Genomic DNA, 21,751 nt, shown 5'->3' on the forward strand with positions numbered 1-21,751 from the left:
TCCCGCAGATAGGGCCTGAATATTGCTTACTCTGCGGTTTAAAGTTAGAGCTACCAGGAGAATATTTTTTAAGGATAAGACCTTGAGAGGGGACAAAATCTACAGGCTCGAATGGGGGGACCTGTTAGAGCGGATAGGACCAGATTTAGATCTTAAGATGGTAGCTTTTGACTAACGGTCTAGATCTTGCTGCAGCTTTAATGAACCATGCTACCCATGGGTTACCAGCAACATCCTGATTAAATAGTGCACCTAGAGCTGCCACCTGTACCTTTAAAATTGGGCTCCTTCAATGAACATCTCTGTGAGTGGGCAGACTCTCTCTTACAACAACTTGTACAAAATCTGCCCGGATACTTGAAAGATTCAAGAGACGTCCTGGGAGCTCTAGCAAAGAAAATTTAGTTAAAGGAGTATGCCTGGCTTTCTTGCGATGTGATCTCGCTGTACACCAGCACCCCTCATGAACTAGCTATGAAAGCGCTGAATTTCTTTCTGAAAAACTTTAGCCAATATTTGGATGAACTAATTGATTATTTATTACAAGTGATATTTTTCTTGTTAAAACATAATCTGTTCTCCTTTGATGACTATATATATACCTGCAGAAAGCAGGTGTTCCAATTGGAGCAAAATACTCACCATCACTAGCTAATATAACAATGGTCTTTTGGGAAAAAGAATTTACCGTATATACTCGAGTATAAGCCGACCAGAGTATAAGCCGACCCCCCTAATTTTGCCACAAAAAACTGGGAAAACTTAATGACTTGAGTATAAGCCTAGAGTGGGAAATGCAGCAACTACCGGTAAATGTCAAAAGTAAAAATAGATACCAATAAAAGTAAAATGAATTGAGATATCAGTAGGTTAAGTGTTTTTGAATATCCATCTTGAATCAGCAGACCCATATAATACACCATAAAGTTTATGATGGTCCCATAAGATGCTCCATATTAAAATATGCCCCATATAATCCTGCATAAAAGGTTAATTATGGCCCCATAAGATGCACCATAGACACATTTGCCCAATATAATGCTGCACAAACCTTGATTATAGCCCCATAAGATGCTCCATACAGACACTTGCCCCCATATAATGCTCCACAAATGTTAATTATGGCCCCATAAGATGCTCCATAAAGATATTTGCCTCATATAGTGCTTTACAACGTTATTGCCCCATAAGATACTCCATACAGACATTTGCCCCATATAATGCTGCATAAACGTTAACTATGGCCCCATAAGATGCTCCATAAAGATATTTGCGGACCACAGCTAGAAAAGTATAGCCCAATAGAATAAAACGTAACTTTTACTAATACTGTTAAAACATGGACAAAACTAATACAACACTAACACAAAAAAAATAATATATTGTGCTCACGCCGAAAACTGTGCTCTAATAGAAAACTGGTTTGATCTCACCAATTATGGACGCAGGGTACCCATACCGATGAGGAGGGGTCCCAGGGAGGGTCCAGTAGTTGTAGGGTATAACAGACTAAACCCCTGTCGTGTCCCAGCAATGACTCCTGTCCTCACAAGGACAGGCCCAAATGTGCCCTACTATGGACGCCCCCCACCGTATATGATGAAGTATATGGGAGAATATATGGGAGAAATACTTTATCATATACGGTGGGGGGCGTCCATAGTAGGGCACATTTGGGCCTGTCCTTGTGAGGACAGGAGTCATTGCTGGGGCACGACAGGGGTTTAGTTAGAAGGTCTCCCTTCCCCTCTGTTATACCCTACAACTACTGGACCCTCCCTGGGACCCCGCGTCCATAATTGGTGAGATCAAACCAGTTTTTTATTAGAGCACAGTTTTCGGCGTGAGCACAATATAATTTTTTTGTGTTAGTGTTGTATTAGTTTTGTCCATGTTTTAACAGTATTAGTAAAAGTTACGTTTTATTCTATTGGGCTATACTCTTCTAGCTGTGGTCTACTATCTACCCCAAGAGTTGTGCACCAGCTTGGTTATTCTAAGCTGCAGCTGTTATATAAAGATATTGCCCCATATAGTGCTGCACAAACGTTATGGCCCCATAAGATGTTCCATACAGACACTTGCTCCATTTGCTGTTGCTGCGATAAAAAAAAAAAATGCATACTCACTTCTCATTTCGCTCAGGCCCCCGGCACTTTCAATATTCACCTGACTTTGTTCCGGCGCCGATCCATCCTCAGCGTCTTCTGCACTGACGTTCAGGCAGAGGGTGCGCACTAACCACGTCATCGCGCCCTCTGACCTGAGTAACACTGCAGAAGACGCTTAAGACGGAGCGGCGCCCGGAACGGGGAGCAGATGCACACTCGGCTTTGGGAAAATGGCCGCCGCGATCTCCATCTGCGCACGCTCGGCATCCCGCGGCCATTTTCCTGAAGCCCCGTGCAGCAGAGCACTCCGTCTGCACACGCGCGGCCTCAGGAAGATGGCCACCCCCACCGATGACAAGGGTAATAGCGCAGATCGCGCGCTTTTTCTTCCCCTGCGCGCAGTAGATTCGGAACTTGGACATGCGCACACCACTACGCCACCAACGGAAAGCTGGGGAAGAAACAGCGCTGTCACCACGCCCACCTGACCTGACCAGCCTGATTGACAGGCGAAAACGGCGACTTTGGTAATGTATTTCGCAGCATAGGTGGGGAATCAGGGTACACTACATACACTATTGTAACGCACAGCTCAGGCCCTATTTAACAGTATTTTTATCTCAATCTGAAAAAACGGGGTGACAGGTTCCCTTTAAGTTTTCATCGACGCAGCTGAATGATTTACAGCTACTACCCAGCCTGAGTACATGTGGGGATTCCCTAGCAATCAGGCAACCCCCACATGTACTCAGCCTAGCTAATAGCTGTAAATCATTCAGCTGCGGCGATGAAAACTTAATCTCCAAACACTAATAAATACTCGAAGATCACCCGAGCAACGAGTATACTCGCTCATCACTAGTAAAGAGGACACTGCCATCTGTCATGCTTTAACTTTTGGAAGAATAAAGAAATTGTTTTAGGAACTGGAATGCCTACCTTCGTATTTTGCTAATCTACGTCTGATCCTGACGGAGTTCCGTGCATCTGAGGAAGTCGGTGAGCTGGCAAGGGCGTCAAACCCAAATTCTTTTTCTTATACCTTTAAAGTACTGACTGCCAGACCTCGTTCTAGTCCCTTCTGTAGGAATTCAAGGATTTCTGTAATTGGGACCCCATCCTGAACTCTTACTATAGAGGTGGACAGGAATTTTTTACAGGTTTTACTGTAAGCCTTTGTAGTAACCGGTTTCCTACTTTTTAATAGTGTAGAAACTATGTTCCTCGAAAACCCCCTTTCCCATAGCAATGCCCCTTCAAATTCCAGGCTGTTAAATGAAGGTTCGCTGCCTGAGGATGTAACCTTGAAATATAAGTTCCAGGAGGGGCTATTCGTACCATTCTTGTTTTGTCTTCCATGACTTTATGTATGACTGCTGGAATGAGAATGATAGGAGGAAAGGCACATGTCAGGCTCTGAGTCCTCGTAAGCATAAAGGCATCTAGGGCCCAAAGATTCCCCCTGGGGTTCAGAGAGCAAAATTACAACTTTTTTATTGTTGAAATCGGCAAATGAATCTATTTTCGGGGTTCCCCACATCTTCGTAATCTGTTCGAAAATGGGCTCATTTCAAACCCACTCGCCCTGCCTTAGTTGAGTGCTACTCAGGAAGTCTGTCTTGATTTTCTACCCCCGGAATGTCTAGTGCAGAAAGGGATAGAAGATTTTTCTCTGTGAAGCTGAGGATCCTGGAGGAAGTGTCCATTAGAGCTCGGGACCTGGTTCCCCCTTGATGGTTTATATAAGCCACTGTTACTTGATTGTCCGAGAATAAATAGACATAATGACCCCATAGAAAATTTGAAAGAGCGTGACGAGAATACGCAGACATGATGACCTCATAGAAAATTTGAAAGAGGGTGACTCTCAGTCCAGAGTTCTTTTTGGTTCGAGGAAGCCCCTAGTTCCCGACACCCCCATTCCCCCTGAGTAATCCAACCGGTTGAGCTCCCCATCCCATGGGACCTGCATCGGTGGTAATTATGTGGGATACTCTTGTCACCCAGGGTCCAGAATCCCCCTGGATAGGTTGTCGGTATCCTTCCACCAAACTAGGGAATGAATAATAGAAAAATTTAGAGTTATGTGACCCTCTAAGTGACCCCTTAATGCCGACTGGTTTCCTAATATTTCCCACTGGAGATCCCTTGTGTGTAGTTGCACCCACTGGACTGCCGGTAGACAGGCGGCAAGGGGGCCTAGTAGTGACACCGCCTTCCACATTGTCATGGAGGGGCTCCGTAAGGCCTTTGCCACTAAGTGCATGATTTTTTCTTTTTTGTGAATTGGGAGGCGACACTTGTTTTTAAGAGTACAACGTTGGCCCTAGGAATTGTTGGATTCTGATGGGCTCTAACCTTGACTTCTTTAGGTTTAAGAGCCAGCCTAGGTCCACTAGGGTGCTCATTACTCTGTCCCTCTGCAGCTTTGGGCCGAGTCACTTACTATCAGAAAATCATCCAAGTAGGGGATTATTAAAATATCTTGCTCCCTCAAATGAGCAATCATTTCTGCTACTAATTTTGTGAATAAGCGGGGGGCTATAGATATTCCGAAGGGAAGGGCTTTGTATTGAAATTCTCCTATTTCCCCTTTTATGGAAACTGCTAGTCTGAGGAATTTCAGGGATTCTTTGTGGATATGGACGTGATTGTCTTGGGTCGCAGCGAGGCGTACTATCATAAAACAGTTTGAAAACAGTATTTTGATGGCGGATTTTATTGATTCCATCTTGTATTTTTGATTCCTGAAAAACCCATTCAATTTCCTCAAGTTTATTATTGTACGATAGGTGCCATCTGGTTTGGACACTAGAAATAGTGGGTAGTAGAACCTTTTTCCCATTTCTTGAGGGGGTACCTCCTGAAGGAATGATTTTTCTACAAGGTTCATGACTTCGCCTTCCTAGGCTTTTTGTTCCCATAATGAAGATCTTAAGGGGGGGGGGGGGGAAGGTCACCACGTAGTTTTGAGGGGGAAGAGAAAAAAAAAAAAGTATAAACTCAGGCCTGTCTTGATTAGATTTACGAAAATAACTTTCTGCTCCGAAAGGACCTTTTAAATGACACAGGCCCCAGGGTTTGGGAATCCCTTTTTCTTGTCCCCTGCCTTTTGGAGGATATCATCTAAAGTTTCTCTGAACAAAAATTGGCCCCTACATAGGATCGAGCATAACTTGAGTTTTGTTTGTAAATCCCCTGGCCAGCATTTAAGCCACAGAGCTCTCCTGGCTGCGTTTGAGAGGGCTGCAGATTTAGATGTTAAGAGGTCAGAGTTGGCCGATGAGTCTGCCAAAAAAGCCACTGCACCTCTTATCATGGGGATGGAATCTAAGATCTTATTTCTGGCTGTCCCCTCCCTCAGCTGTTTCTCCAGCTGATCCACCCGTATCATCAGGGATCTGGAGGTGCATGTGGCCGAAATAGCTGGCCTAAGGTTTACCCCTGCTGATTTCCAGGCCCCCTTAAGATGTTCGCTTTTTTGACTAAGGGGTCTTTAAGTGTGCCCATGTCCTCAAAGAGGGCACATTTCTTAGAGGCTTTGGCCACAGCAACATCAAGCCTAGGCACTTTTGTCCCAAGATGTGGATGCTTCCTCTTCAAAAGAGGTATTTCCTTGCTCATCACCGTGAACCTTTGTTTGTCCCGATCCTTCTGCCCATCTGACTGCTGCTTGTGGTGGCGCTGCTGCCAAGACTGCTGCTGCTCCTGTTGCTGGTCACGGTCCTCCATTTTACAGGGGACTGCATTCAGCCAGGAGCATTTCCTATGTAGCAGTTCTAAATCTCCCGCGCGTGTGAAGTCATTCCCTCCTCCTCCCTGCACCGCATTACCCAGGGAGCATCTCAGTTGCATATGCGCCGGGCCGGTACCCGGAAGGAGTATTCTATCTCCGGAGTGGCAGCCATCTTGCTCCACCTGTATTCTTCCTCCTCAGGGCACTGTTACCCGCCTGTGCACCTGACCGGACTCCGGCAGTCCCTGCTCACCCTGCAGACACATCTGTCCCAGCGGTGGTGGCTTTGGTTACAGCACCAGCCGTGTTAGGGGCCTCCCCGCTGCCAGTATCCGGACTGGTCGGCCAGGATCTTCTGTCTTCTACTTCAGGTACAGCAAACTGAAGGTTTACTCGTCAGGGACATGAAACCAACTGATGCGAGGGAGAGGTACTGACCTTTTATCTGTAGGTTTTCCCTCTCTCCGTGGTGCGGTCATGGGGGATAGAGAAAACAATAAATCCATAGAACACACGGCTCAGCCGTTTAAATGTGAGTATTTTCCTCATTTTCCATCAGAGTCTGAGGAGCACATGCAGGGCTTCCTCAATTTGCAAAACACACAGACTAAAGGAAGACAGGCCCAGCTGCCTTAAAATCAGACGATCCAAGACCTGGACTGGAGGTAAGTAAGCGGCTGATCCCACCCAGCTTTCAGTCGCTCGTAAAACCGGGACCCATAATCGTGGCTCATAAAAACACCTCTCACACTATATGTGATGGAGCCTGCTTCTCCAGGTCCTACATCACCGAGGTTCGACACCTGGGGGACAAACCTCCAATCCATGAGCTGTCCAGCTGCCACCTTACATATTCTACAAAGCCTCCTCAATTCAGGAGCTTAAAAGAAATTGGACAAACTAGCGTTTTCATAAATAAAATGATCATTTTTCATACTTTGTAGAGAATCCTATGCAGGCAATGGCTGCCTGAAGTCTGGAAGCCAAATAATGTCCCCAAATGCTGGGTTTCCTACTTTTTGATGCTTTACCAGGTGTTTACTACAGCAGACTTCAGTTGTTGCTTTTCTGTGGTCCTCTCTGCTTTAAGTACGTAAAATAATTGCTCAATGAGGTTGAGATGTGGCAATGGATTGCCATTGCAGGATATTACTCTTTGTCATTAAAAAATAAATAAATGAAATCCTGTGTATGTTTCGCAGTATGTTTTGGCTCATTGTCCACTTTTACTGCGAATCACTGTCAAATCAACCATGCTGCATTTGGTTGAATTTGAGCAGAGAGGATAGCCATGTGCATTTCAGAATTCATCCAGCTGCTTCTATTTTCAGTCACATCAATAAACATTCGTGATCCAGTGCCATTGGAAGCCATGCATGCACATGCCATCATCATGTTCTCACAGAGAATGTGGTGTGCCTTGGATCATGATCCATTCCAAGCCTCCTTTCCAAGTTACAGCATTCTCATCTCATTTTTCTGGTACAAGTTGATCTTTATTTCATCTGTCCAATGAATCATTTTCCAGAACTGAGCTGCCTATAGATTTTTTTTTTTTGCAAAGTCTAATCTTGACTATTTTTAATGCTGATTAATGGTTTGCACCTTGTAGTGAATCTTCTGTATTTGATTAGTTTATTTTAAATTGAGAGCTTCTTTGACAGCATACTGTGAGTTCACAGCAACAGCTTCCCACTTGCCACCACACCAGGGAAGTGAGTAGAGTAGAGGCTAAGCACCAGAATTGGCATGTCTAATGGATGTGCCATTTCTGGTGCAGGTGAGGGCTGATGTTCTTAGTTTGGGATTGGGCCAATATCCATGGCCCCTTCCTAGGCTATTAATATCAGCCTGCAGCTGTCTGCCTAGCCTCTGATGGTTAATAATAGGGGGAACTCAACATTTTTGTTGGGAGAAGACACCATCGTGGAATCACAGGTAAAGGCAACGCATACAGCTGTGAGATAATAGCAGCCCGGGAAGCTCCAGATCATTATTACCCCTTTCTCAGGCTATTAAGACCAGCTCTCCACTGTCTGCTTTCCCTTAGATGGTTAATAAAAATTAGGTGGACCCAACTCTATTTCCTTTCTTTAATTTAATTTTGAAATAAATACAAGTAATTAATACTACATATGTAAAGCAGTAATTATATATCTAAATAACATCTATATCTGTATAACACAGTGTTTTATTAGTTTATTAGCTCTCGCAGTGATTAGCGGCAGCAGGCGTAGGCTCATGGGAGTAGTCCCATTAGCTGACGTCCGTGACCTCTGATCATAGTTGTGGGCATTTGACAGCGTGAGAACTGCTGCTGTCTGACCGGCGGTAATAATTTTACCGCCGATCAAAAGCAGTCTGTCATGCAGATGACAGCGAGGCAAACACCCGGTGTTCAGGGGGGCGAACCTGAACCGTAACTCAGACTTACTGGTAAAGTCCGTACCTGAACAGTAGGTGTTCAGTACGAACGCCGAACTTTACTGTTCGGGTTCGCCCAACTCTACTTACAAATACTAATGTAAAATACTGAAGGTGTGAAAATGGCATTATTAATTAACTCGTGTGGAAAAATCTTTAAAGCAAAAAGGTATAGAAAAGTACCAAATTTACACAGCATTTTACCAGACACGAGATGCAGAAATTTCAGAAGCAAATACTTAAAGGGACTGTCCAAAGAACCAAGTACACTTTAAATCAATAGACTTTTGAATAAAAATAAGCTTCACAATTGAGTGAGTTAAAAAAAAAAAATGTTCCTGAGCGGACACAATCTTATAAATGTGCCCCTTGCGTACTGTATAATAGCCGTGTCTAATTGTGCAGAAACATGGTCTGACTATACAGAACAGCTGATTATTTCTGTCAGGTAAAGCATTGAGTGAAACGTATGTTTTTTTCTTTTTAGAAAATGTGTAGGATTTTTACTTTCTCAGATCGTTCAATATTGTAGATCGGATATGACAATAGACACAGTCTTAAAATGTCAGCATACTGTATATTCTTTAGTTATCCAGTAAGGTCTTTTATGTAACAACTGCCACGTAGAGTAAGATCACTTAAGAGCTGTTATGAATTATTTATTTGCTTCACGATATGTTTATGTTACAGAATACATCCATTTCCACTTAATACAAGTATCACTTAGTATATTATTGCTCGAACTTTCAGCAAACAAAACTGAAATGTTCTAATGAATTAAAGTGTTAAAGGGGTTGGCCACTATCTTTTTTTTTATGCAGATTTTCTCACAAACTGACAAGCACTATGGTCCATACAATGGCTGCTGATGGAGAAGCTTGTGATCAGCGTGAAGCTTGTGCCTCCTCCACCAGCAATTTTAAAGACTAAAGTGCTGTGCAGTTTGTGAGTAAAACTAGACAAATAAAATTTAGTGACCATCCTAATAAATATAATGCATACATGCAAAATGAACATTTTAAATTAGAAATACAAACAGATGTGGCAAACATTGATGAACTTTTATAGATCCTAAAGGGTTTATCGAAGAGTGTGATAAAATGGCCATGTCACATACTTCAAATTGCCCGTCAGTCTCATGTCAAGACAGGCTGGTATCTAAAACACTGCTCCTGAGAAAAATATTTTAAGCTTCAGGGCAGTGGAATCGGAGTCATGGAGTTGGTGTTCATTTTTGCTGGAGTCAGAGTCGGTATAAAATGGAACGACTGCTAAAATATATAATATATTGGGTACAGTAGTTCAATGTAATATGTGCTGTTAACTTTACCAAAGAACGAAAAAATTATGAAATGTCCTACAAATGTCTGCTCTTTTCTTGATCTGGGGATCTCGGCTTTTAGTCGAGATGAATCTGTTCTGCACTCGATGTAGATGCTCAGTAGTGACCAGTGATGAGTCGGAGTTGGGAGTCAGGGCAAGTGAGGAGTCGGAGGTTTGGCTTATTGACTCCACAGCTCTGATTTCAACTCACGGAGTAGCCATATCATAAGCATACATATGAGCAGCCAGAAAAGGTTGTGAAAGAAGAAAAATCTTCTCTGACAATACAAAGTATCTTTTTCCTTCTAGCTTCAGTCCTTCTGTCAGTCAGCGAGATTTAATTCTTCTGATTTTGCAGCCCTCCTCTGTCAGCTCACTGAGATGTGTACATTTACAATGCCGTTCTTCTGTCAGTTGAGTTACAGGTCAATCGGGCAGCTTTTCCTCACGCTGCAATCTGTCCTGACAGGTGACTAGGATTGGCTGCAATATGAAAAAAGTGACAGGGTCCATTTTATCATTCTTTAAGAACCCCTCTAAGTCCATAGTAGCAATTAAGAATAACCCATTATTTAATTTTTTTTTCAGAAATCAATACAAGTAAAAATAAGAAACTTTGCAATACAACTTAATACAGAGATACGCTTTATTCTCCTCTTGGACTGATCGTTCGCGCTCATAATTCTCAATTCACAGGTGAAGTCTGTAATCAGTGAATATAGACTTCCCTGTTACTGCAATAGAAAATGACAGCTGGTGCTCAAAGATCTATTGAGCAAGTCAGCTTATTTCACAAAAAACGTGCTGCACAATGTCAGACTGCCTATAAAAGCACCAACTGTCATCCTAGTAATGAGAAAATCAGTATTGTATAAAACAATTTTGTAGATTTTATCTATGATGTGATAGTGAAAGAACAATCCAAGAAAATGAAAAAAAAAAGCTAAATTTCTCTAAGATTTATTACAAAATGTATTCTTTCCTCTGGTACTATTGATAAATGAAATTAAAGTCAAGACTGCGATTATTCTTCAAGCATCATCTAAATATTTTTAAGCTCTTACCTTGTTGCTTCCTCTTGCTTTGCTACAAATATTAGAATCACTACTGGCTATGATTTCGACAGCTTTGCCTACGATCTCAATGCAAGGAGGAGAGTCATCACCAGAGAGGCAGCTAAAAAGGTAAGCAAAAATTAAGTTACAATTATTTATTTTACCTTGATAAGTAGAGACATATTTTAGTCTACTCTGGAAACCCACTCAAAAACTCCCCTGGTGACAAGTTTCCTGCAGGTGATGGAAAGTAGGTCGCACAAAATTGACAAAGCCTGGACCACCAATATTGCAGAGGGAAAAAAAAAAAAGAAGAGTTTGTGGATACCTCCTGCGCGGCAACATGAGTTCTTACCTTTTTTTAGTGGTTTCAACAGTTTCACAACCTGTGGACCCGCAGCCGCTGTACAATGATTAAGGCCGGGTGCCCACTATCCGGAACTAGCAGCACTTTGGACGCAGTGCATGTTCGCCGAGTCCAAAGCGCTGCTGTGTATTGAAAACAGGTGAATCCTCATGTGTTCACTGAACCATGCAGATTCACAGCATTCAATACATTGTATTGGTGAAATTCCTCTTGCGGAGGCTAGCCTCTCCACAAGAAAAATTGACATGCTGCGGTCTGGAGACACGTGCCGGATATCAGTCTCTGCGTGTGTCTGTGGACGCATACTGGACTTGGGATTTCTAAAAATCCCATCCACTATACTTTAACAGCTGGCAGCTGCAGGTTGGATGTCTGCACAAGTATGCAGCGTCAAAACCGCAGCAACTCCAGGTCGTATGCACACACCCTTAAATACGCATTTAAGTGATGGATCAAATCGTTTTCTCTGGAATGTTGGAATTTGAGTTCAGAGTGGGTTAGGAAATGTTTTATACTATGTAATTATTACGGTACGTCATTTGAAAGATGGAAACATAATTTGGAGTTAATCAATAAAAATAATTTGATTAAAAAAAAAAAAAAAATCTGCATAAGAACTCTAATTGTATGTCAGATAAGACACCATTTCCATAACTTTAGTTAGTCTCTTTAGTGTGTTATTACAGATATTGAAAAGTAGAGACCGCATTGCCTCTGAAAGGAGCAGGAAGGCACTGTGGCTTGCCAGACAAAGACTGCATTTGAGCAGGGACTACAAACAAAACAGAAAATATTAGGTTTTAAAGCACCGCACAACTTGTCTAGGAAACTGGGTAATACGCTGCAGAGGCGGACAGTAACCTAGGCCAAAAGAAGGACATTAATTTAAAAAATAAAAATATTCTGAGTTATTAAACATGAAGGTATTAGACAAGTAAATACAGTGTGTCCTCAAAGTCATGGTGCACTTTTGACCAGTCACTGGAAAGCAACAAAAGACGATAGAAATGTGAAATCTGCACCAAATGAAAGAAAAACTCTCCCAGTTTCATACATATTCAGTGCAGTTCGATGTAGGCTCCATTTGTTGCCCTACACACATCCAAACGATAGTGAAGTTCATCCAACACACGGGTAAGGACGTTTGGTGTAACTGAGTGAATAACGTCTGTGATTCTCTGTTTTAAGTGATTAAAGTCGTTGATACGTTCAATGTACACATGTTGCTTCACATAACCCCAAAAGTCAGTCTAAAGGAGTCAGATCCGGGGATTGTGATGGCCATGGCTTGACAGAACCCCTGTCTATCCGCTGCTGGGGGAATGTTCTATCCAGAAACTCAGGAACAATGGTGGCGTAGTGTGGAGGAGCGCCATCCTCTTGAAAGAGGACACCTTCTGGAAATTGAGGCACTGCATGGAATTCCAACATGTCAAGATACGGGTTTGCAGCCACAGATTGCTTTGCAAAAAAAAAAAAAAAAAATGGGCCTATCACCTTATCATGCATCAGGCCACACCACATGTTCACTTTAGGGGTGCTACGTTCGTACTCAATATAGGCAGGAGGATCTACTGTAGCCCTTATTCGGACGTTATGGTGATGAACATGTACACATATGGAAGGTTGCCTTATCGCTCAACACAATCTTCTGCAAAAATCTTGCATCATTGTCTTTCTCACAGAACACACTGCGTTTTTCCCTGTTCTGTCCACATCTCGACTGGCATGGAAAACCACACTGCTAGCATAAACTTGTGGTTGCACGATGTCACAGACATAGCAGTGTATTAAAGGGAACCTGTCACCCCGAAAATCGCGGGTGAGGTAATCCCACCGGCATCAGGGGCTTATCTGCAGCATTCTGTAATGCTGTAGATAAGCCCCCGATGTTACCTGAAAAAGGAGAAAAAGACGTTAGATTATACTCACCCAGGGGCAGTCCCGCTGCTGGTCAGGTCGGATGGGCGTCTCCGGTCTGCTCCGGCGCCTCCTATCTTCTTTCCATGACGTCCTCTTCTGATCTTCAGCCTTGGCTCCGGCGCAGGCGTACTTTGCTCTGCCCTGTTGAGGGCAGATAAAGTACTGCAGTGCGCAGGCGCTGGGCCTCTGACCTTTCCGGCGCCTGCGCACTGCAGTACTATCCTCTGCCCTCAAGAGGGCAGAGCAAAGTACGCCTGCGCCGGAGCCGTGGCTGAAGATCAGAAGAGGACGTCATGGAAAGAAGATAGGAGGCGCCGGAGCGGACCGGAGACGCCCATCCGACCTGACCAGCAGCGGGACCGCCCCTGGGTGAGTATAATCTAACGTCTTTTTCTCCTTTTTCAGGTAACATCGGGGGCTTATCTACAGCATTACAGAATGCTGCAGATAAGCCCCTGATGCCGGTGGGATTACCTCACCCGCGATAGAGGGGTGATATAAACTTTTATTTTCATTTTTTTTTTTTACTTTTTTTTTGTACTTTTACCATGCTTTAACCCCTTAATCCCATTGGACATACTATCCCGTCAAGGTGACCTGGGACTTAACTCCCAGTAACGGGATAGTACGTCCAGCTGCACTCACGGGGGGAGCGCGGCCGATCGCGGTCGGGTGTCAGCTGACTATCGCAGTTGGCATCTGGCACATTAACCCCTGGCACACTGCGATCAAACATGATCGCAACGTTCCGGGGGCATAGGGAAGCATCGCGCAGGGAGGGGTCTCCCTGCAGGCTTCCCTGAGACCCTCGGTACAAGGCGATGTGTTCACCTTGTACCGAGCGTCTCCTCCCTGCAGGCCCCAGATCCAAAATGGCCACGGGGCTGCATCCTGGTTCTGCAGGGAGGTGGCTTACCAGCGCCTGCTCAGAGCAAGCGCTGTTAAGCCTGCAGCCCTGCTTGTCAGATCGCTGATCTGACACAGTGCTCTGCAAAGTGTCAGATCAGCGATCTGACCTTCTAAACTTATCTAAATGAAAAAAATAAAAAAAAGTACACATATTTAGTATCACCGCGTCCTTAACGACCCAACTTATAAAACTGTCCCACTAGCTCACCCCTTCTGTGAACACCGTAAACAAAAATAAAAAAACAAAGCAAAAAAAAAAACCTTTATCATACCGCCTAACAAAAAGTGGAATAACACGCAATCAAAAAGACCGATATAAATAACCATGGTACCGCTGAAAACGTCATCTTGTCCCGCAAAAAAAAGAGCCACGATGCAGCGTCGTCAGTGAAAAAATAAATAAGTTATAGTCCTCAGAATAAAGCGATGCAAAAATAATTATTTTTTTCTATAAAATAGTTTTTATCGTATAAAAGCGGCAAAACATTAAAAAAAAAATCTAAATGAGGTATCGCTGTAATCGTACTGACCTGAAGAATAAAACCGCTTAGTCCATTTTACCAAACGCAGAACGGTATAAATGTCGCACCCCCCCAAAAAAAAAAAAGAAATTCATGAATAGCTGTTTTTTGGTCATTCTGCCTCACAAAAATTGGAATAAAAAGCGATCAAAAAATGTCACGTGCCCGAAAATGTTACCAATAAAAACGTCAACTCGTCCCGCAAAAAACAAGATCTCACATGACTGTGGACTAAAATATAGAAAAATTATAGCTCTCAAAATGTGGTAACGCAGAAAAATATTGTTTGCAATAAAAAGTCTTTTAGTGTGTGACAGCTGCCAATCATAAAAATCCGCTAAAAAACCCGCTATAAAAGTAAATCAACCCCCCCTTCATCGTACCCTTAGTTAGGGAAAAATAAAAAAATTTAAAAAGTTTATTTATTTCCATTTTCCCGCTAGGGTTGGGGATAGGGTTAGGGATGTGGTTAGGGATATGGTTGGGATTAGGGTTAGGGTTGGGGTTATGGGTGTAGTTGGTATTAGGTGTGTGTTTGGGTTGGGGTTTCAGTTAGAATTGGGGGTCTCCACTGTTTAGGCACATTCCACATTGTGGAATGACCCTGCACTCCGTAGTCAATTTTATCAGGGCCTATCTGATAAAATAAAAGATGCCTTCGCCCTACAGGAGACACTAACCACACTGGAGGCAGCCATGTCTCTTGCGATCCATGTGGACCGTCGCCTGCGCCAGAGACCTAATGAATCGCCGCTATTCAAGGGTAATTCAGATTTGGACTCACCAGAATCTGAGTCTCTAGGAGAACTTATGCAGTTGGGTGGCGCTTCTCGTTCTAGGGGGGCTGCAGTAGTACGGCGTAAGGAAGGTGCATGTTTTTTTGTGGCAGAAGGGGTCATTATGTGAATGTGTGTCCTTCTAGAAGACAACCGCTGGAAAACTATTGTGCCCGGGTTGCGGGGAGGTTGGCAACTCGGGTGTACTAATTTCCTCCTTAGGTAAACCTCAATTTTTCTTACCAGCCGAGATTTGTCTTGGTGAAAATAGGTTCAATATCTCTGCCTTTCTGGACTCTGGGGCAGGGTTTAATTTAATTGATGCTGGGTTTGTTCAGGCACATGGGTTTAAAGGCCCCGTCACACATAGCGAGATCGCTAGCGAGATCGCTGCTGAGTCACAAGTTTTGTGACGCAACAGCGATCTCAGTAGCGATCTCGCTATGTGTGACACGTACCAGCGATCAGGCCCCTGCTGTGAGATCGCTGGTCGTGTCGGAATGGCCTGGGCCATTTTTCGATCGTTGAGGTCCCGCTGACATCGCTGAATCGGCGTGTGTGACGCCGATTCAGCGATGTCTTCGTTGGTAACCAGGGTAAACATCGGGTAACTAAGCGCAGGGCCGCGCTTAGTAACCCGATGTTTACCCTGGTTACCATCGTTAAAGTAAAAAAAACAAACGCTACATACTTACCTACCGCTGTCTGTCCCCGGCGCTCTGCTTCTCTAGTCTGGCTGTGAGCGCCGGTCAGCCGGAAAGCAGAGCGGTGACGTCACCGCTCTGCTTTCCGGCTGCTGTGCTCACAGCCAGACCAGAGAAGCAGAGCATCGGGGACAGACAGCGGTAGGTAAGTATGTAGCGTTTGTTTTTTTTTTTACTTTAACGATGGTAACCAGGGTAAACATCGGGTTACTAAGCGCGGCCCTGCGCTTAGTTACCCGATGTTTACCCTGGTTACCGGGGACCTCGGGATCGTTGGTCGCTGGAGAGCTGTCTGTGTGACAGCTCTCCAGCGACCAAACAGCGACGCTGCAGCGATCCGGATCGTTGTCGGTATCGCTGCAGCGTCGCTAAAGTGTGACGGTACCTTAAGACTCAAGGGTTGTCTAGACCCATACCTATAATTGCCATTGATTCTGCACCTTTGAGCCAGGGGACTTCACTCAGATCGTCCGTGGGGTGAGCCTACAAATAGGGGCGTTACACTCTTGAGTCATTAGATTGTTATGTGTTGGAGGGGTTTGCCGTCGCCTGTAGTTCTCGGTTTACCATGGCTCACGTTGCACAACCCGATGTTAGACTGGCAGACTCGGGAGATTACTAGATGGAGTGAGTTTTGTCAGGAACATTGCCTGGGTACTCGGCTGGCCAGATTGAGTTCTCAGGTTTTGCCAGAGTTCATCTCAGATTTTGAGGATGTATTCTCTGAGGAGGGGAGTCGAGAGCTACCTCCACACCGTCCTTATGATAGGCAGTTTAGGACCAGGAATGAGACGTATGGCGCTAAGAGTAGGCTATACAACATCTCTGCCCCAGAGAGACAGGCCATGAAGGACTATATCACGGAGAGTCTTGCCAAGGGTCATATCAGACCCTCGTCATCACCCATTGCTGCCGGGTTCTTTTTTGTTAAGAAAGACGGGGGTTTACACCCATGCTTAGAGTTCCGTGAATTAAATCAGATTACGGTCCGGGATTCTTTTCCGCTCCCTCTTATTCCGGACCTCTTTAACCAAATTGTGGGGGCTAAATGTTTCTCCAAATTAGACCTCAGGGGGGCATATAATCTCATTCGGATTAAGGAGGGGGATGAATGGAAGACGGTGTTTAATACTCCAGAGGGACATTACGAGAACTTAGTTATGCCTTTTGGGTTAATTAATGCTCCTGCTGTGTTTCAACACTTTGTCAATGATATATTTAGTCACTTAATAGGTAGGTTTGTGGTGGTATATCTCGATGACATCTTAATTTATTCCCCTGACCTCGAGTCTCATCAGGATCATGTATGGCAGGTCCTTCAGGTACTCAGGGACAATAAACTGCAAAACTTTAGAAATGCATGTTCGCAGTCAAAGAGATTCCGTTTCTGGGTTATTTCTTATCCTCCACAGGTTTTCGTATGGATCCGGCTAAGGTCAGTGCGGTCTTGGAGTGTGACCTTGGAGTGGGTCCTGAGGACCTTAAAGGGACTCGGTCACCTGAATTTGGCGGGACTGGTTTTGGGTCATATGGGCGGAGTTTTCGGGTGTTTGATTCACCCTTTCTTTACCCGCTGGCTGCATGCTGGCTGCAATATTGGATTGAAGTTCATTCTCTGTCCTCCATAGTACACGCCTGCGCAAGGCAATCTTGTAATCCTCTATTCAGACCCAGTCCTGAGTTCAGCTATTGTCAGTGATCAGTTCTACTGCCTGGCTTGGAGGTTGAAGGAGCGTAGTGTTGGAGGTTTATTTACAGAGATTGGTGTCTGCTGTTTTGGTTGCATGTTTAACCTGTTTTCCTTCCTAGTTTATTCCTTCTCTTCCCTTCTCTGTGGTTGTGTGAGCGTTTGGTGAGTTTGAAACTTTTAGTTACCTTGTATGTATACCCTGTTATTTGTTGTATTATTACACTGGTGCAGTCCACCTCCTTTGGGGGGAGAGGGGCCCACTCATAGGGCATGCACAGGAGACAGGGAAACGCTGGCAGCTCGGGTCGCCTAACCATCATAGGTAACCCCAAGATAAGGGAAAGCCAGGGCCCCATTAAAGTGGTAGGGACAGGTGCGGGTCCCAGTACACCGTTCTGCCCCTTTAACGCCGCTTACGGCGTGACAAGTACAATATGTCTCGAGAAAACAATGTCAGAATTACCGGGATCCGTTGAAGCGTTCCAGAGTTATCTACTATATAATTGTCTAAGAGTCACTTCCGTCTGTCTGTCTGTCTTTCTGTCTGTAACGTAAATCCCGCGTCGCTGATTGGTCACGGTCGCCACCAATCAGAGACGGGCACAGTCTGGCTGAGAATTAGTCCCTCCCTACTTCCATCCAGTCAGTGCCCGGCGCCCGCTCAAGACTCCCCTCCAGTCAGCGCTCACACAAAGTTAAAGGCAGCGTTAACGGACCGCGTTATGCCGCGGGTAACGCACTCAGTTAACGCTGCTATTAACCCTGTGTGACCAACTTTTTATTATTGATGCTGCCTATGCAGCATCTTGCGAGACCGCAATGCACTCTTGGGAGCGTAGGGCACAGTCCGGCCTCGAAATGGCCGCTCCCTACTCCCCTGCACTCAGTGCTCCCTCTATACTCTCCCCCCCCCCCCCCCCCAAGTCAGCGCCCACCACCCACATAGCGTTGTAGCAGTCCGTTAAACCGACTGCGTTACACCGTGGCATGACGCGGTGTAACGCAGTCTGTTAACCCTGCTATTAACCCTATGTGACGAACTTTTTACTATTGATGCTGCCTATGCAGCATCAATAGAAAAAAGATAGAATGTTAAAAATATTAAAAAAAAAAAAAAAAGTGATATTCTCACCTTGCGTCGCCTCCGCAGCAGCTTTTCCTGCAGCTCGCGATGCTCCGGTCCCACCGCTTCGCTGATTGGTGACGGCCAGCCGGCGTGACCAATAAGCGATATTGGCACGGGATTTACTAATGATGCTGCTTATGCAGCATCAATAGTAAAAAGATGTAATGTTTAAAAAAAAATGGTGCCATTCTCAACCTTCCGACGTCCACCAATGCGCGCAAGCGGCGAGGCTGCCGCCAGCTTCCGTCACCAGAGATGCATTGTGACATTACCCAGATGACTTAGCGGTCCCGCGAGATCGCTAAGTCAACTGGTAATTTCGCAATGCATCTCTGGAAACGGAAGCTGACGGCAGCCTCGCCGCTTGCATAAGTGGACGCCGGAAGGTGAGTATGTAACTATTTTTTACTTTAATTCTTTTTTTTTTTTTTTTTACAGTATACTGCTGTATACTACGTGGGCTATGTTATATACTGCGTGACATATATACTACGTGCGCAGTGTTATATACTGTGTGGGCTGTGTTATATACTACGTGGCTGTGCTATATACTACGTGGCTGTGCTGTATACTGCGTGGCTGTGCTATATACTGCGTGGCTGTGCTATATACTACATGGCTGTGCTATATACTACCTACTACGTGGCTTTGTTATATACTACGTGGCTGTACTATATCCTGCACCTCCAACCCCCAACAACCTGCGACCAATCAGCGACAAACGCCATCCAGCCACGAATTGACGCGGGATTTAAACCACACTTCTGATTGGTCGCGCCCGGCCGGGCGCGACCAATCAGCGATATTGGCGAGGTATTTAAACACCGCTTTAGTCATTGGTCGTGCAAGGCCGGCCGTGACCAATCAGGGACTGGCGCAGTCTGGTCGTGAATTGGCACCAGATTTGAACCACGCTTCGCTGATCGGCCAGCCGGGCAAGACCAATCAGCGATATTGGCACGGAATTTAACCGCCACTCACAGCGCGACGTACATACATATTCTAGAATACCCGATGCGTTAGAATCGGGCCACCATCAAGTAACCTCATAAAGGGACAGTGTGCAGAATTGTAAAAATTGGCCGGGTCATTAACGTGCAAACCACCCTTGGGGCTTAAGGGGTTAATAGCATAGAAGCTGGCACAGCTTGATCGGCTCTGCTACATAGAAGCAATACTCAGATCTATGTAGTACAATTACAGCATTGCTATAAGCGCCGACCACAGGGTGGCGCTCACAGCAATCTGACATCAACAACGATAGAGGTCTTCAGACCTCTGGTTGTTATGCCAACGCATCGATGACCCCCGATCACGTGACGTGGGTCAGCGGTGCACGCATTTCCGGCTCGATGGCCGGAAGCGCTTGTTAGATGCCGCTATCAGCGTTTGACAGAGGCATTTAACTAGTTAATAGACGTGGATGGATCGCGATGCCACCTGCGCCTACTGCAGGCACATAGTTCAAAACAGTTGACATGTCCCAGCTTAGATGCGGGCTCACTGCTGAAGCCCGCATCAAAGCAGAGGATCTGCCATCGGACGTACTATTCCATCTGATGGAAGAAAGGGGTTTAACCCCTTCATGACCCAGCCTATTTTGACCTTAAAGACCTTGCCGTTTTTTGCAATTCTGACCAGTGTCCCTTCATGAGGTAATAACTCAGGAACGCTTCAATGGATCCTAGCGGTTCTGAGATTGTTTTTTCGTGACATATTGGGCTTCATGTTAGTGGTAAATTTAGGTCAATAAATTCTGTGTTTATTTGTGATAAAAACGGAAATTTGGCGAAAATTTTGAAAATTTCGCAATTTTCACATTTTGAATTTTTATTCTGTTAAACCAGAGAGTTATGTGACACAAAATAGTTAATAAATAACATTTCCCACACGTCTACTTTACATCAGCACAATTTTGGAAACAAAATTTTTTTTTGCTAGGAAGTTATAAGGGTTAAAATTTGACCAGCGATTTCTCATTTTTACAACGAAATTTACAAAACCATTTTTTTTAGGGACCACCTCACATTTGAAGTCAGTTTGAGGGGTCTATATGGCTGAAAATACCCAAAAGTGACACCATTCTAAAAACTGCACCCCTCAAGGTGCACAAAACCACATTCAAGAAGTTTATTAACCCTTCAGGTGCTTCACAGCAGCAGAAGCAACATGGAAGGAAAAAATGAACATTTAACTTTTTAGTCACAAAAATGATTTTTCAGCAACAATTTTTTTATTTTCCCAATGGTAAAAGGAGAAACTGAACCACGTACGTTGTTGTCCAATTTGTCCTGAGTACGCCGATACCTCATATGTGGGGGTAAACCACTGTTCGGGCGCACGGCAGGGCTTGGAAGGGAAGGAGCGCCATTTGACTTTTTGAATGAAAAATTGGCTGCACTCTTTAGCGGACACCATGTCACATTTGGAGAGCCCCCGTGTGCCTAAAAATTGGAGCTCCCCCACAAGTGACCCCATTTTGGAAACTAGACGCCCCAAGGAACTTATCTAGATGCATAGTGAGCCCTTTAAACCCCCAGGTGCTTCACAAATTGATCCGTAAAAATGAAAAAGTACTTTTTTTTCACAAAAAAATTCTTTTAGCCTCAATTTTTTCATTTTCACATGGACAACAGGATAAAATGGATCCTAAAATTTGTTTGGCAATTTCTCCTGAGTACACCGATACTTCACATGTGGGGGTAAACCACTGTTTGGGCACATGGTAAGGCTCGGAAGGGAAGGAGCGCCATTTGACTTTTTGAATGAAAAATTATCTCCATCGATAGCGGACACCATGTCGCGTTTGGAGAGACCCTGTGTGCTTAAACATTGGAGCTCCCCCACAAGTGACCCCATTTTGGAAACTGGACCCCCCAAGGAACTTATCTAGATGCCTAGTGAGCACTTTAAACCCTCAGGTGCTTCACAAATTGATCCGTAAAAATGAAAAAGTACTTTTTTTTCACAAAAAATTTATTTTCGCCTCAATTTTTTCATTTTCACATGGGCAATAGGATAAAATGGATCCTAAAATTTGTTGAGCAATTTCTCCCGAGTACGCCGATACCTCATATGTGGGGGTA

General features: G+C 44.5%; 1 protein-coding gene across 2 annotated transcripts in view; it reads right to left on the reverse strand.

Moving 5' to 3' along the window:
- EDC4 (enhancer of mRNA decapping 4) overlaps nt 1-21,751 on the reverse strand; it is a 928,397-nt gene that overhangs the window by 861,108 nt on the left and 45,538 nt on the right. For both annotated transcript variants that reach the window (XM_069740123.1, XM_069740124.1), the window contains exon 3: nt 10,659-10,770. In XM_069740123.1, coding sequence (XP_069596224.1) covers nt 10,659-10,770 — 112 coding nt within the window. The remainder of the gene's footprint in view (nt 1-10,658; nt 10,771-21,751) is intronic.

This window comes from Ranitomeya imitator, chromosome 9 (assembly GCF_032444005.1).
Source record: "Ranitomeya imitator isolate aRanImi1 chromosome 9, aRanImi1.pri, whole genome shotgun sequence".
Classification (NCBI taxonomy): domain Eukaryota; kingdom Metazoa; phylum Chordata; class Amphibia; order Anura; family Dendrobatidae; genus Ranitomeya; species Ranitomeya imitator.